The sequence below is a fragment of the Crinia signifera genome, chromosome 1, assembly GCF_055691185.1.
Source record: "Crinia signifera chromosome 1, ASM5569118v1, whole genome shotgun sequence".
NCBI classification, from domain to species: domain Eukaryota; kingdom Metazoa; phylum Chordata; class Amphibia; order Anura; family Myobatrachidae; genus Crinia; species Crinia signifera.
In genome coordinates this window covers 203,504,161-203,516,291 of record NC_139217.1, presented here as the reverse complement: position 1 = coordinate 203,516,291, position 12,131 = coordinate 203,504,161, and the positions used below count along the sequence as shown (strand labels likewise).

Here is a 12,131-nt window from a genome sequence, read left to right as displayed (position 1 = left end):
TCTTCCAATGGCTGTTATGGCTGTCTGTGTGTTGGTGTCTATAGCGAGCCATACACTTGTCAGATTTGGCCACTTTTCACCCGATTCCGATGGATCGAGCTGAGAAATTGGGTGATCGTGTGTCAGCGTGCCCAGATCTGTCTGTGTGTCAGTGTATCAGCGTATGTGTGTTAACATCTGTCAATGTGTCAGCATCCATCTGTCAGCAACTCTGTGACAGTGTCTGAGTGTCAGTGTGTTAGCAGCTGTCTGTGTCAGTTTGTCAGCATATTTGTGTCAGTGTCAGCATCTGTCTGTGTGTCAGCATCAGTGTGTGAGTGTCAGCATGCAGAGGAGTCTGATGGCATAATAGTGCCATATGGAGGTGTTTAATAGCATATTAGTACCACTTGAAGGCATCATAGTGGTCTGTTAAATAGTCTTATCGCATAATAGTATCACACATAAGAGTCTTATGGCATAATAGTGGTCCACATAGTAGCCTTATGGCATAATAGTGGCACATGTAGCGTATAGAGGACGTCGTAACTGTCAAATGTGCTATAACCAGCCCTAACATTCCCATCCTGCAGCCTAACACCCCCCTTTGAGGTGCCTAAACCTATCCCTTTATCCTTGCAGCCTAACTCTAACGCTCCCCTTCTCGCAACCTAACCCTAACCTTCCCCTCCCCGCTGTCACGTTCTTAGAAGCACCAGCTGTAGTGTAACGGAGGCTGGGTGCTTTAATGTAAGGATGTTGCATCCACGACAGAAGCGAGTGAAACAGTGGAATAAAATGAAATTGATTTAATAAAGATATTGCAAACAAGTGATACTGATGGCACAAATGATATACTGCAGATAATGCAAATGTAAAAGTCAATTGTCCCATAAGTTATTGCAGAATATGATGATGCTTGGTACTTGAAAGAGTATTATAATATTGCTTGAAGAATTGAAGAATAAATGAAGAAGAAGGGAGTTGATTGGATACTTGGATTGGATGTTTGACTGAAGAAACAATTGGAAAATTGGATGGTTGATTGGAAGGTTGAAAGATTGGTTGGACGATTTGGATGACTGGTTGGAAGATTGGATGATTGGTTGGAGGATTGGATGATTGGTTGGAGGCAGTGGAGTCCGTGGTACTTGAAATGAGCAGTGGACGATCAGCAGGAGAGACTTCCCTTAAAGACATGCAGGATTGTAGTGGGAACTACAGAGCCAGACCGGAGCAATGATGCATAGGGTTAGACATCATTGTACTGACTGCCGGTCTACCCTGGCCAGTCAGTACTTAACAGGTGGACTGTGCGGCGATTGGTCAGTCCATTAACAGGAATCTCTCTGCTTTCTGCTGCCATCATAATCATATGAATAATCATAGATCATGGGGTTTGGGAGACGGGTGGTGGCGGGGGGGGGGGGGGGGGCGGGGTTGCACGAAACATGCCGTTGCTCTGAGCACCATGACACCTAGCTACAGCGCTGCTCGCTCCCATTCCCAATTGCAGGACTTTCTTAAGGCTACACCAACTTAATGCTCTCCAAACCTACAAGCGTTCCCTGAAAACTCTCCTCTTCAGGGAAGCTTACCAAATTCTAGAATCAGACACTTAGGGGAAAATTACTAATGTAAATACGGGTAAATTAGGCGTATTCGTATACAAAAATATGCCTATTTTATTTGTATTTTTGGCATTTACTATGCCGAAAATATGTGCATTCGTATTCATATTAATGGCACATTTGTATTCGTATTTAGAAATACGAATGTATACGATGGTGTATACATTTGTATTCATAAATACGAATATGAATCGTCCATTAATACAAATGCTGGTTCACAAAATATGGGGGACCCCTATTTGTTTTGTCCCCCGTATTTTGGGAACCAGGACCGACCCTCGGGCCTGGTGCTGGTTTTAAAAAAGACGGGGAACGCCTATTTCAATTTCACATTTCACAATTTTTTTGCCATGGGGAGCAAAAGTTATAGTTACGCCATTGGAAGTAGCATTCAACCAGTATAATGTCTAGTCACATTGAGATCTCATCAGGAATAGTATATTAACCCATTCACTTCTTGCTCAACTGAATCAATTATTTGAAACACTCTTACTTAAAGGGTTCTTTAAAATAGAAGTTTTGTTACGGATTGCCACAAAAAAAATGGAAATTTATATATGAATTTATTAGTGTCCATAATTTATTTCTAAAATGAAGTCTTTAATTTGATTCAGTATTTTAGCTCTTACAGCAACATGTAGTAAAACTAATTACAAGTTCTGACACAGTTCTGACATTTGTTAGCTGTGATTATAGAGGTCAAGTCAGTTTGTTTGCAGATGACTTCACACTAAGTGTATGATTACTTGTACGGTTTCTTAACAACAATTTTGTTTGATGTACTCAAAACTTGAAAATATGCATTGGAAAATCAGAATCACTTGTGAGTTATGGGGCTAATTCTGTAAGACCCGCAGTTTTCCAAAAATGGCAGATCATGGTCTTTGGGAAACTGCGCATGTGCCAGTGCACGAGCACTTAAACTGTGGTTGCATCTCAACTGTAGCTTAAGTAGCGACAGGGGTTCTTAATGGGGGGCAATGATGGGCGAGGACAGACCTTTGTAGTGGGCAGTGAATTGGTGTTATTGGGGCATTGTCCAGACAAGGCAGGCAGGACAATAGTTATGTGATGCTCTAGCAGTTGTAAATGCGGTACTTTGCAACATTACAACTCCTGTTGAATTAGGCCCAATAAGTGCTATTTTGCCCCAGACATTAAAAAGTGATAAATAAGTCCTACTGCCGGTCTTGCAGAAAATGTGTGTGGAGAGATGATTTGGGAGTCACATTGGTAATACAGTCTGATCTTTGGTCTGAATTCTGTGTATATTACTACAATGGTTCAAAGTGTTTTTGTTTAATGGCATCAGTTGTGTGTTTTTTTTTTGTATATTGTATTGTTTATTTGTATATAAAGTTTCCATTGATTATAAAATATAATTTCACAGAATTTCACTAAGTTTAGAACCCTGACTCAGACAAACTGAAATTGACATTTAACTAGGATGTGACAGTGGGAACAGAACAAGGCAAATGCTGACTAGTGCAGCAGTCTTGGATGTACCACTTAATTTACGGAGTATAACCACATGACATTACAAATAAGCAATTACAATAAGTACAAAATGTTCTAGTACAACCTCAGCTAAGTGTGTTTTCTCATTATCTCCCCCTTGTCTCCTAGGGTAAGATGAAAGAGCAGCTGAAAGAAAAGGGCAAAGATCCAAAACACAAGTTGATTTATTCCAGTGGGCATGAGCTGGTGCCGGGCTGCTTCTCAAGTCACGCCAAATGCACTTTATGCACCAGGGCACTTGCAAACAGGCGTGGACTGCAATGCATGCGTGAGTAGGCACTGCTTGTATGTTGGAGGGGTGGGCACTGCCACATAGCATTATTTTCTTAAAGAGTTCCCTTTCATTACAAGTCATAGTACATAGCCACAGCTAACCAACGGAACAGAGCTGTGTAGGAAAAGTAATGCTTACAAAGCTTGGGCTGTCACCCGTCTAAGCAATAACACACTATTTAAAATGTCCATGTTCAGTACTGCTTTGAATGACACACTAGCTTTTACAGGAAAAGGTTTGTCTATACTTTACCACTGTCCAATGCACAATCAGGTCCTTAATGGTGGAGACCTGTTCTGGAAGAAGAGATATAAATAATACTGTACAGTATGTCCCAGGCATATCATAACAAATCTAGCTAACATTTCACAAGGAACCAGTACACAAAGTATATGCTAGGCCTTATGTATTAGTGAGGCTGTTCCCAAAAAAGCAGGGCCATTGTACCGTATAGGCACGTTGGGCCCCACAATTGTAGGGGACTTTGAGCAGGTGCAGGTGGTGGTCACACGATCAGACTGGCCAGGCAGCATTCTCTACCTGTCTCCCAGCCAGCAGCTAGATAGTGGCTGGCTGGGAGACTGCTGATTAGTGGATATCTGAGGCCAGTGGCAGAACTTGTGGGTGGTGAGCACAGGTGAAAAATATAATTTGTGCCCCTCTCCTCTGCCCCAACCCAAGTTCACAATATGCAAAAATGGCAGTGGGGACAGGGAGCGGCAGAGGGTGACAGGGAGAGGCAGGTGGAGGCAGAGTGTGACAGGGAAAAACAGTGGGTGACAGAAAGAGGGTGACAAGGGCAGCAGTAGGCCCCTTAGTGTTTAGGGGCCCCGATACACTGCACCTGCTGCACCAATGGTAGTTCCGTCTCTGTCTGGGGCTATCCACCCCGGAGTGCTGACAGTCATTCCCTGTATTGAAGTATGTGGAGAGACTGTTCAGGACAGAAGGAGGGGCATGTTATACATTTTTTATTGGTTCCTGTGATTGGTTGGGTACAGGCTCAATGCTTTGCTTTGTCGAGGGCCAACAATGCTGTTAAAAGGCCTCTGACAGAAAGGTCACTAGTTTTTGTTTTACTTGAAAAAGTAAAAATATATAATGTTGTATTTAACCATACAATATAAGAGATTTTCATGGAAAGTTTAATCGTTTATATAAGTCAATGGGTTTCATTTTTCAAACCCATAAATCATATACAGTACTGTATACAGTATATATGTTAACACGAGCAATATCCAGCCCTCCCCTACACATTATCCTACAGTATATGACCATTTATTAAGGAGGCAGACACAACACTCATACATTTCCTCATTTTGCATTAGATGCTGTCTGTGAGTGATCTGCGTCACTTTTGTAGCTTTCTATGTTTTTTATTTTATTTTAATCAATGAATTACTGCAGAGTAAGAAAAAGAAGAGTCTAGGTAAGTACTTATTTATACCACTACACTATTGGAAATTTTAAGGGGTATGGTCATTTAATATTATCAGAATGGGGGCCCTATTTAATAATGTAAAGGGGCACTATCACTCACAACTTTTAGTGCCAACGTTGCTGTGAGAGATTTGCAAAATATCTGCTAAAAATGCCAAGGCCGTAGTCGAGGAATAGGAGTCACTTTAGTTATTGCCGGCAAATGATCTGAAGTCAATTAATTGAAGTTTATTTAAATATTGCGCCTAAAAAAACAGCGACATTGCCATTTTTTAGCAGATATTTTGCACATCTCTCAACATTGGCACACAAAGGGTTAAAGGGGCACAATTGTGGTATTATTGAAGTGTTATAATTAAGTGTGCGCAATTATTTAGTAAAACAAAATCAGGTGTACTAAATGATTATTGCTGATTCAAAGTATAATGATATGCTAGTGAAGGAGAAGGTTTGTTTTTTTCCCAACATATGCTGACACTACCACCTTTTTTCGACACTACTGCCTCTTATCTGGAACTCCTTCCAGCAGGTTTTGCTCTGAAACTGTAGGTTGTTGTCCTTAGGGCAGTGGTGTAGCTAGGTGCCACGGCGCAGTAGGGTGCAGCAGGGTGGGGGCAGTAGGGTGCAGCAGGGTGGGAGGGTGGGGGCAGTAGGGTGCAGTAGGGTGGGTGCAGCAGGGTGGGAGGGTGGTTGCAGTAGTGTGCAGCAGGGTGGGTTGCAGTAGTGTGCAGCAGGGTGGGTTGCAGTAGTGTGCGAGGGTGGTTGCAGTAGGGTGGGAGGGTGGTTGCAGTAGTGTGCAGCAGGGAGGGAGTCAGGGCCGGCTCTACCACTAGGCAGCTTTAGGCAGCTTTAGGCAGCTGCCTAGGGTGCCAGGATCTAGGGGGGCGCCACCAAGTCTGCCTATCAAAAAATCAAGGATGTCTGTGAGGATCCTTTTTGTACTTAATGCAGGTGGTTGCTGAGGAACCTCTATGACCTCACCTCCATACTTCCACTTGAGGCATACTTCCCTATTTTGCTGCCTTCTATTCCTGTACTCTGTTGTGGGTGGCAAAGGGGAGGGTGCTGGGGGCCTCCAGAGAAGGCAGGGGTCTTTCCCACCTACCTGAGGGGCTGGGAGGACCACTCTGTTGGAAAATGGTTATTGGTGGCAGTATGGGGGGGGGGGCGCGGCAGTAGGTTGAAGTTTTGCCTAGGGTTCTGAGAAGCCTTACACCGGCCCTGGAGGGAGTACACCTTACTTAGCCAGCCAGCTGCCAGTTAGCCGCTCACCTCACCCCTGCGTCCTGAATCCCCCCCCTGCCGGTTCTGCGTCCTGTGCCCCCCCCCCGTGTCCGGGAGAGAGATGTGCTGCTATGTAAAATTCATATCTCCCGCTGGACCACTTGCCAATAGGCGCTTGCGGTCCAGCAGCCACCAGTTGATTGGCTGCTGGACCGCAAGAGCCCATTGGCTAGCGGTCCAGCGTGAGATGTGAATTTTACATACCAGCACATCTCTCTACCAGACACAGCAGGCAGGGGAGCGGGCGAGTGGGCGAGCTGGCGGTGCCGGTACAGCTCCGGCACCATGCTATCTTCCGGCGCCCGGAGCGTGTGCTCCGCCCTCGCTACGCCTCTGCCTTAGGGTGAAACAAATACAGAATAGGAGGAAAAGTGTTCAGAATATAATGCTTAATTTGAATTGTTTTTAAACATTTAACTGCATAACAGTGTAAGTTAATAAAATTATTTTAATTTTTCTATCAGAAATGTGCATGCCTGTCAGTGAGGCCATTTGGTTAAAAATTTACAATAAAAAGACAGTGGGTTGAACCCAAATGGTCAATATGCAAAAGGTCAATAGGGTCAAAAAGTCAACAGGATAATGGTAAACACTACTATGTTGAACATTGTCAAAAAGTCGACAGTGAAAAGGTAGATGTGAAAAAAGGGTTGACCATCAAAAGGTCCACATGAAAAAATGTCGTCATGAGTTCTTTAAGGTCTACAAAGGTTTACATGAGTTTTTCATGATTTGTTTTGTAAAAAACCGACTGTACCATCGACGTAGGCATATAGAGTCAGATTATAATAGTGTGCCGAGCGCAGTGAAGCACTGCGGCCAAATGATGACCTATGTCGACAGACACTCCAAATATATGAAAAACTCATGTTGGCCTTTGTCGACCTTATCCATGTCAACCTTTTGACCCTGTCGAAAATTATTTATAATCCTTTTGATTGTAGACTAGACACTGTGGGGGAAATTTACTAATATGAAAAACCTAGTTTTTCATATTAGTATTTTCCCTACGACTGCATACGACTGTTTCAGTCGTATGCAAAGTCGTGTTCCGGAGGGGGATTTACAAAGCAGTCATATACGACTGCTTTGTAACCCTCCGATGTCGTAGGAATTCGTATTAGCAGCCGTATATACGGCTGCTAATACGAATTATTTGTAGGCAGTCTGCACGGATCAGTCAGATCTGTGCAGGCTGCAAGGTGTAAAAAAAAATTAAATAAATAAATAAAAAAAAAAAACCCGGCGTGGGGTCCCCCCCACAGCCGAAACCAGCACCAGGCTGACAGAGCCTGGAGTCGGTAATTAAAAATCAGGGAACCCGACAAATAGGGGTTCCCTGATTTTTAACAACCAGCCCCAGGCTCCTGCTCTGGGGCTGGTTCCCAAAATACGGGGGACAAAATGACTAGGGGTCCCCCGTATTTTAAGAACCAGCCCCAGGCAAAACCAGCCAGCAGGGTAATGCCACAGCCGGGGGGAGACTTTTTATGCAAGTCCCCCCGGCCAAAGCATTAACCCTACCGACCAGTCAGCCTGGCCAGGGGCCCTGGGGGAGTGGGGACCCCCCCAATAAAGGGGTCCCCCCCCTCCAGGACTTACCTGACCAGGCTGAAGCCTGGTGCTGTCCTCGATGCCCCTGGGCGGTGGGCATCGAGCTGATAGCGGTGTAAAAAATAGAACAAACGATTGTTTTTTACTGTGGCACTACAAGTGCCAGCAAGCCTCCCCAGCAAGCTGGGACTTGGAGAACCACAAGTCCCAGCCTGCTGGGCATTAAAGGGCCCGCTGGGTCTTGTAGTGCCACAGTAAAAAAAATAGTTAAATAAAACACACTGACACCCATTTTAAATAAAAGTTTAATACACACATTACACACATACTGATACTTACCTATCTTGATCCCGTTGGTAGGTCGCTGGCTCCGGTGTCGGCGGCTCCGTGTCGGCGGCTCCGGGGATGGCGTCCTGTCCGAGGATAATCCATGTTGGACCTGTGGAAGGAAATCCTACTCACCCAGGTCCTGCATGGATGGTCTTCATTCTTCATCTGTCGACATCCAGGTCTTCTGACAGTTGCTGACGACTTCCAGCAGCTGTCGGCATCTTCCGCGACGCTCCCCGGCTTTCAGAGCCGGAGAGAACCTTCCTCTTCGGCGTCTGGGCTCAGAATGAATTCTGGCCAATCAGGAGCCGCCTAGCCGCCTAGCGGCCAATCAGGAAAGGTCTTTCCTGATTAGCCGCTAGGCGGCTCCTGATTGGCCAGAATTCATTCTGAGCCCAGACGCCGAAGAGGAAGGTTCTCTCCGGCTCTGAAAGCCGGGGAGCGTCGCGGAAGATGCCGACAGCTGCTGGAAGTCGTCAGCAGCTGTCAGAAGACCTGGATGTCGACAGATGAAGAAAGAAGACCATCCATGCAGGACCTGGGTGAGTAGGATTTCCTTCCACAGGTCCAACATGGATTATCCTCGGACAGGACGCCGTCCCCGGAGCCGCCGACACCGGAGCCAGCGACCTACCAACGAGATCAAGATAGGTAAGTATCAGTATGTGTGTAATGTGTGTATTAAACTTTTATTTAAAATGGGTGTCAGTGTGTTTTATTTAACTATTTTTTTTACTGTGGCACTACAAGACCCAGCGGGCCCTTTAATGCCCAGCAGGCTGGGACTTGTGGTTCTCCAAGTCCCAGCTTGCTGGGGAGGCTTGCTGGCACTTGTAGTGCCACAGTAAAAAACAATCGTTTGTTCTATTTTTTACACCGCTATCAGCTCGATGCCCACCGCCCAGGGGCATCGAGGACAGCACCAGGCTTCAGCCTGGTCAGGTAAGTCCTGGAGGGGGGGGGACCCCTTTATTGGGGGGGTCCCCACTCCCCCAGGGCCCCTGTCCAGGCTGACTGGTCGGTAGGGTTAATGCTTTGGCCGGGGGGACTTGCATAAAAAGTCTCCCCCCGGCTGTGGCATTACACTGCTGGCTGGTTTTGCCTGGGGCTGGTTCTTAAAATACGGGGGACCCCTAGTCATTTTGTCCCCCGTATTTTGGGAACCAGCCCCAGAGCAGGAGCCTGGGGCTGGTTGTTAAAAATCAGGGAACCCCTATTTGTCGGGTTCCCTGATTTTTAATTACCGGCTCCAGGCTCTGTCAGCCTGGTGCTGGTTTCGGCTGTGGGGGGGACCCCACGCCGTTTTTTTTTAATTTATTTAATTTTTCTATTTTTTTACACTGAAGCCTGCACGGATCTGACTGATCCGTGCAGGCTAAAACGCAAATAGAACAGGAAAATGGTGTTCTATTTTCCTGTCGTATTTGCGTGGGTGTTTTACACCACTTAGCAGCCGTATTATCATTACGGCTGCTTAGTAAATCAGGAATCACCATTCTTTTGAATGGTGATTTCTGTCGTATTCTATCGATGGTGTAGACATTCGTATTTGTAAATACAAATACGAATGTTCCATCTTTAGGACTACGAATTGTTGTATTTTTGGGATTGTAAATCCCGAAAATACAAATTCGTAAAAAAAAGGTGTATTTCTCCCTACGAATACACCTTTTTTCTACGAATCCATTTTGGTAAATGTCCCCCTGTAGATCTAAAAGACCATAACCTTGGTTCAGATATAATGAATTATACATGAAAATTGTGTCAACCATTTTTGAGTCGACCATTTCACACTGTCGACCGTTGTACCTTTTCTATTGTCTACCTTTTCCATGTCAACTTTTTGACCCTGTTGACTTTTGACCATGTCAACCATTTATATGTCGACCATTTCTGGTCTATCAGGGAGGCAGTAATGTGCTGCGGTCATTGATGTGCTACAGCCAGTGAGGCAGTGATGTTCGGTGAGTAATGCTGTTTATATTTGGATTTGTTTACAGATGGTAGATCAGCTATACAGGCTGAAAAGTGTGGTCAGTGGTAAATAATTCATGGGATCTAGTGTGTCCAATCATGTTTGCTGTAATTTTATTCTGGCAACATAGTGCAACTTCAATTTGACATGGCCATTTGTATCATATCACGACTGGTTCACAGAGGTGGAACTACCATTGATAGGCCAGGGTCCCATGAGGACTAAGGGGCCCACTGCTGCCATCTGAAGGTCACGGTGTAGTGATCCTGTGGGCCGTAACAGGCATCTGTGGATACAACCCTCTCACTTGGCAGCGCCAGCGACACGCCAGCAAGCCACTTTCTGCGGTGCAATTATCACATACAAAAATGCAACACATGTAATATAAATATAGACCAAATAAGCCTTCAATATAAACTGAAAATGTCTTTTGCTAACTACAGTCCTTGAAATAGTCCCGCCCTTGTGCATAAGGACTTGTTTTACCCTCCGGGGCGGTCTTTCTGAGTGGAAGGCAGGTGATGGAACTTTAACAAGGAATATGGATTGGCTCCTGACAATATCAACTTTGGCCACAAGATGGTGGTGCAGTGTCTCCCAGCAAATGGCAGAATAAATTCCCAAGAGGGTTTACTTGAAATTAGGGATAACCCCACTCACTTGATGGGTTTAACACAGAGTTCCTTCAAGGGTAGATACTGAATCTGGGAGAGGAAACTCCTGATCTATTAACAATATGTCCCTTGCGCCCGGTGGCACCTGGTGCTTCACCACTAAGTGGGGGCTGGGTGCTCTCTGATCCCGGCAGGGGCACTGGGGCTTGAGCGGGGTGCTGCCCTACCGAGCCCTCAGGGGTGAGGAGGTGGAGGGCGCTCAGTATGTTGGACGAGGTGAGTGCAGGCACAAGTGGGTAGGAAGCCTGCCTGTGCTGTGCCGGGTAGGGTGTCTGCCTGGGGTGCCGGGTGGATAGGGTATACTTGTGGCTGGATCAAGTTGCAGACTCCTGCCCACCACGACTCCGACCCCCGTTGACTGGTCTGCTGGCTGTGAGGTCCCAGGCCTCCTGCGCTCCAAGCTCCGTTCTCTCTTCTGCCGGAGGGCACACTAGTGTGGGCGCCGCAGCGTTGCCAAACTCAGTCGCCCCTCCAGTCCTCGGGTGGTCAGGTGCAGGGTCCCCCTCCATCTTCTCTCTCCAGATCAGGCCCGACTCTTCACCCGCCGCCGCACGACTCTGCTGCCGCTGTCTTCAGAGCTGCTCTTGTCCCAGCTCCTTGCTGTCAATCACCGCTGCTCCGTCCCAGCGGGCTGTTCACCTCTGCACTCCCGCAACTGTCTCACATGGCGGCATCTGCTGTAGCTCTTGCGGGTAAGTCTGCTGCACACGCCAGGTCCCCTGCTCCTCTCCTCCCAGCATTCTTCCATTTACCACACTGCCGTCTCAGCCTCTTCCCACGTGCTGGGACCCTTGACCTCCCTCTGCACCTCCGCCTTCACTTCCTCTCTCCTACCATATGTCCTCCTGTGCTGTCAATCAGCCTGGGGACACTTCTTCGCACCCTCCGATGGTCCTGGCCATTAACCCCTTGGGTCCTGGTGCCGGGCGATGGTAATAACATTATGGTTGCTTAGCTGTTTGGCCGAAGTTGGGGTGCCACACATCCACTACTGTGTGGCCTACTGTGAACTTGGGTTGGAGTGGAGGAGAGGGGCCCAAATTATATTTTTGGACCTGGGACAACCACTCACAAATTCCGACACTGGATCGGGCAGATTTGCAACAATTTTGCTTTAATAAAAGCAATTATTTGTAATCTGCCCCAGAATAATGTGAATAGTAGAGATTTCACAAACTCTATGCTTCACACATAATAACCCTGTTGTGTGCAGGATTTTAAGGGATTACTACCCTAAAAGTGGCCATACACTTATACACTTATGCAATTTTGGCCGATTTCACCTGATTCTGACGTCTCGGATGAAAAGTGCCAGATCATATGTTTGACATCAGATCCGATCCAGTGTGCGGCCAACTGTGCATCGGATCAGATCCGGAGATTGAACGTCCTGCACATGAGATAAATAGGAATCACAGCTGCCAGTGCACATCACGGCTGCATCCAATTTATCAGCGGCAGCCCACCAGGAG

General features: G+C 46.4%; 1 protein-coding gene across 1 annotated transcript in view; it reads left to right on the top strand.

Annotated features, from left to right (window-relative positions):
• ARHGEF18 (Rho/Rac guanine nucleotide exchange factor 18) overlaps nucleotides 1-12,131 on the top strand; it is a 298,383-nt gene that overhangs the window by 137,490 nt on the left and 148,762 nt on the right. The window contains 1 exon segment of the mRNA XM_083179196.1: nucleotides 3,237-3,396. Within this exon segment, the coding sequence (XP_083035322.1) occupies nucleotides 3,237-3,396 (160 nt within the window).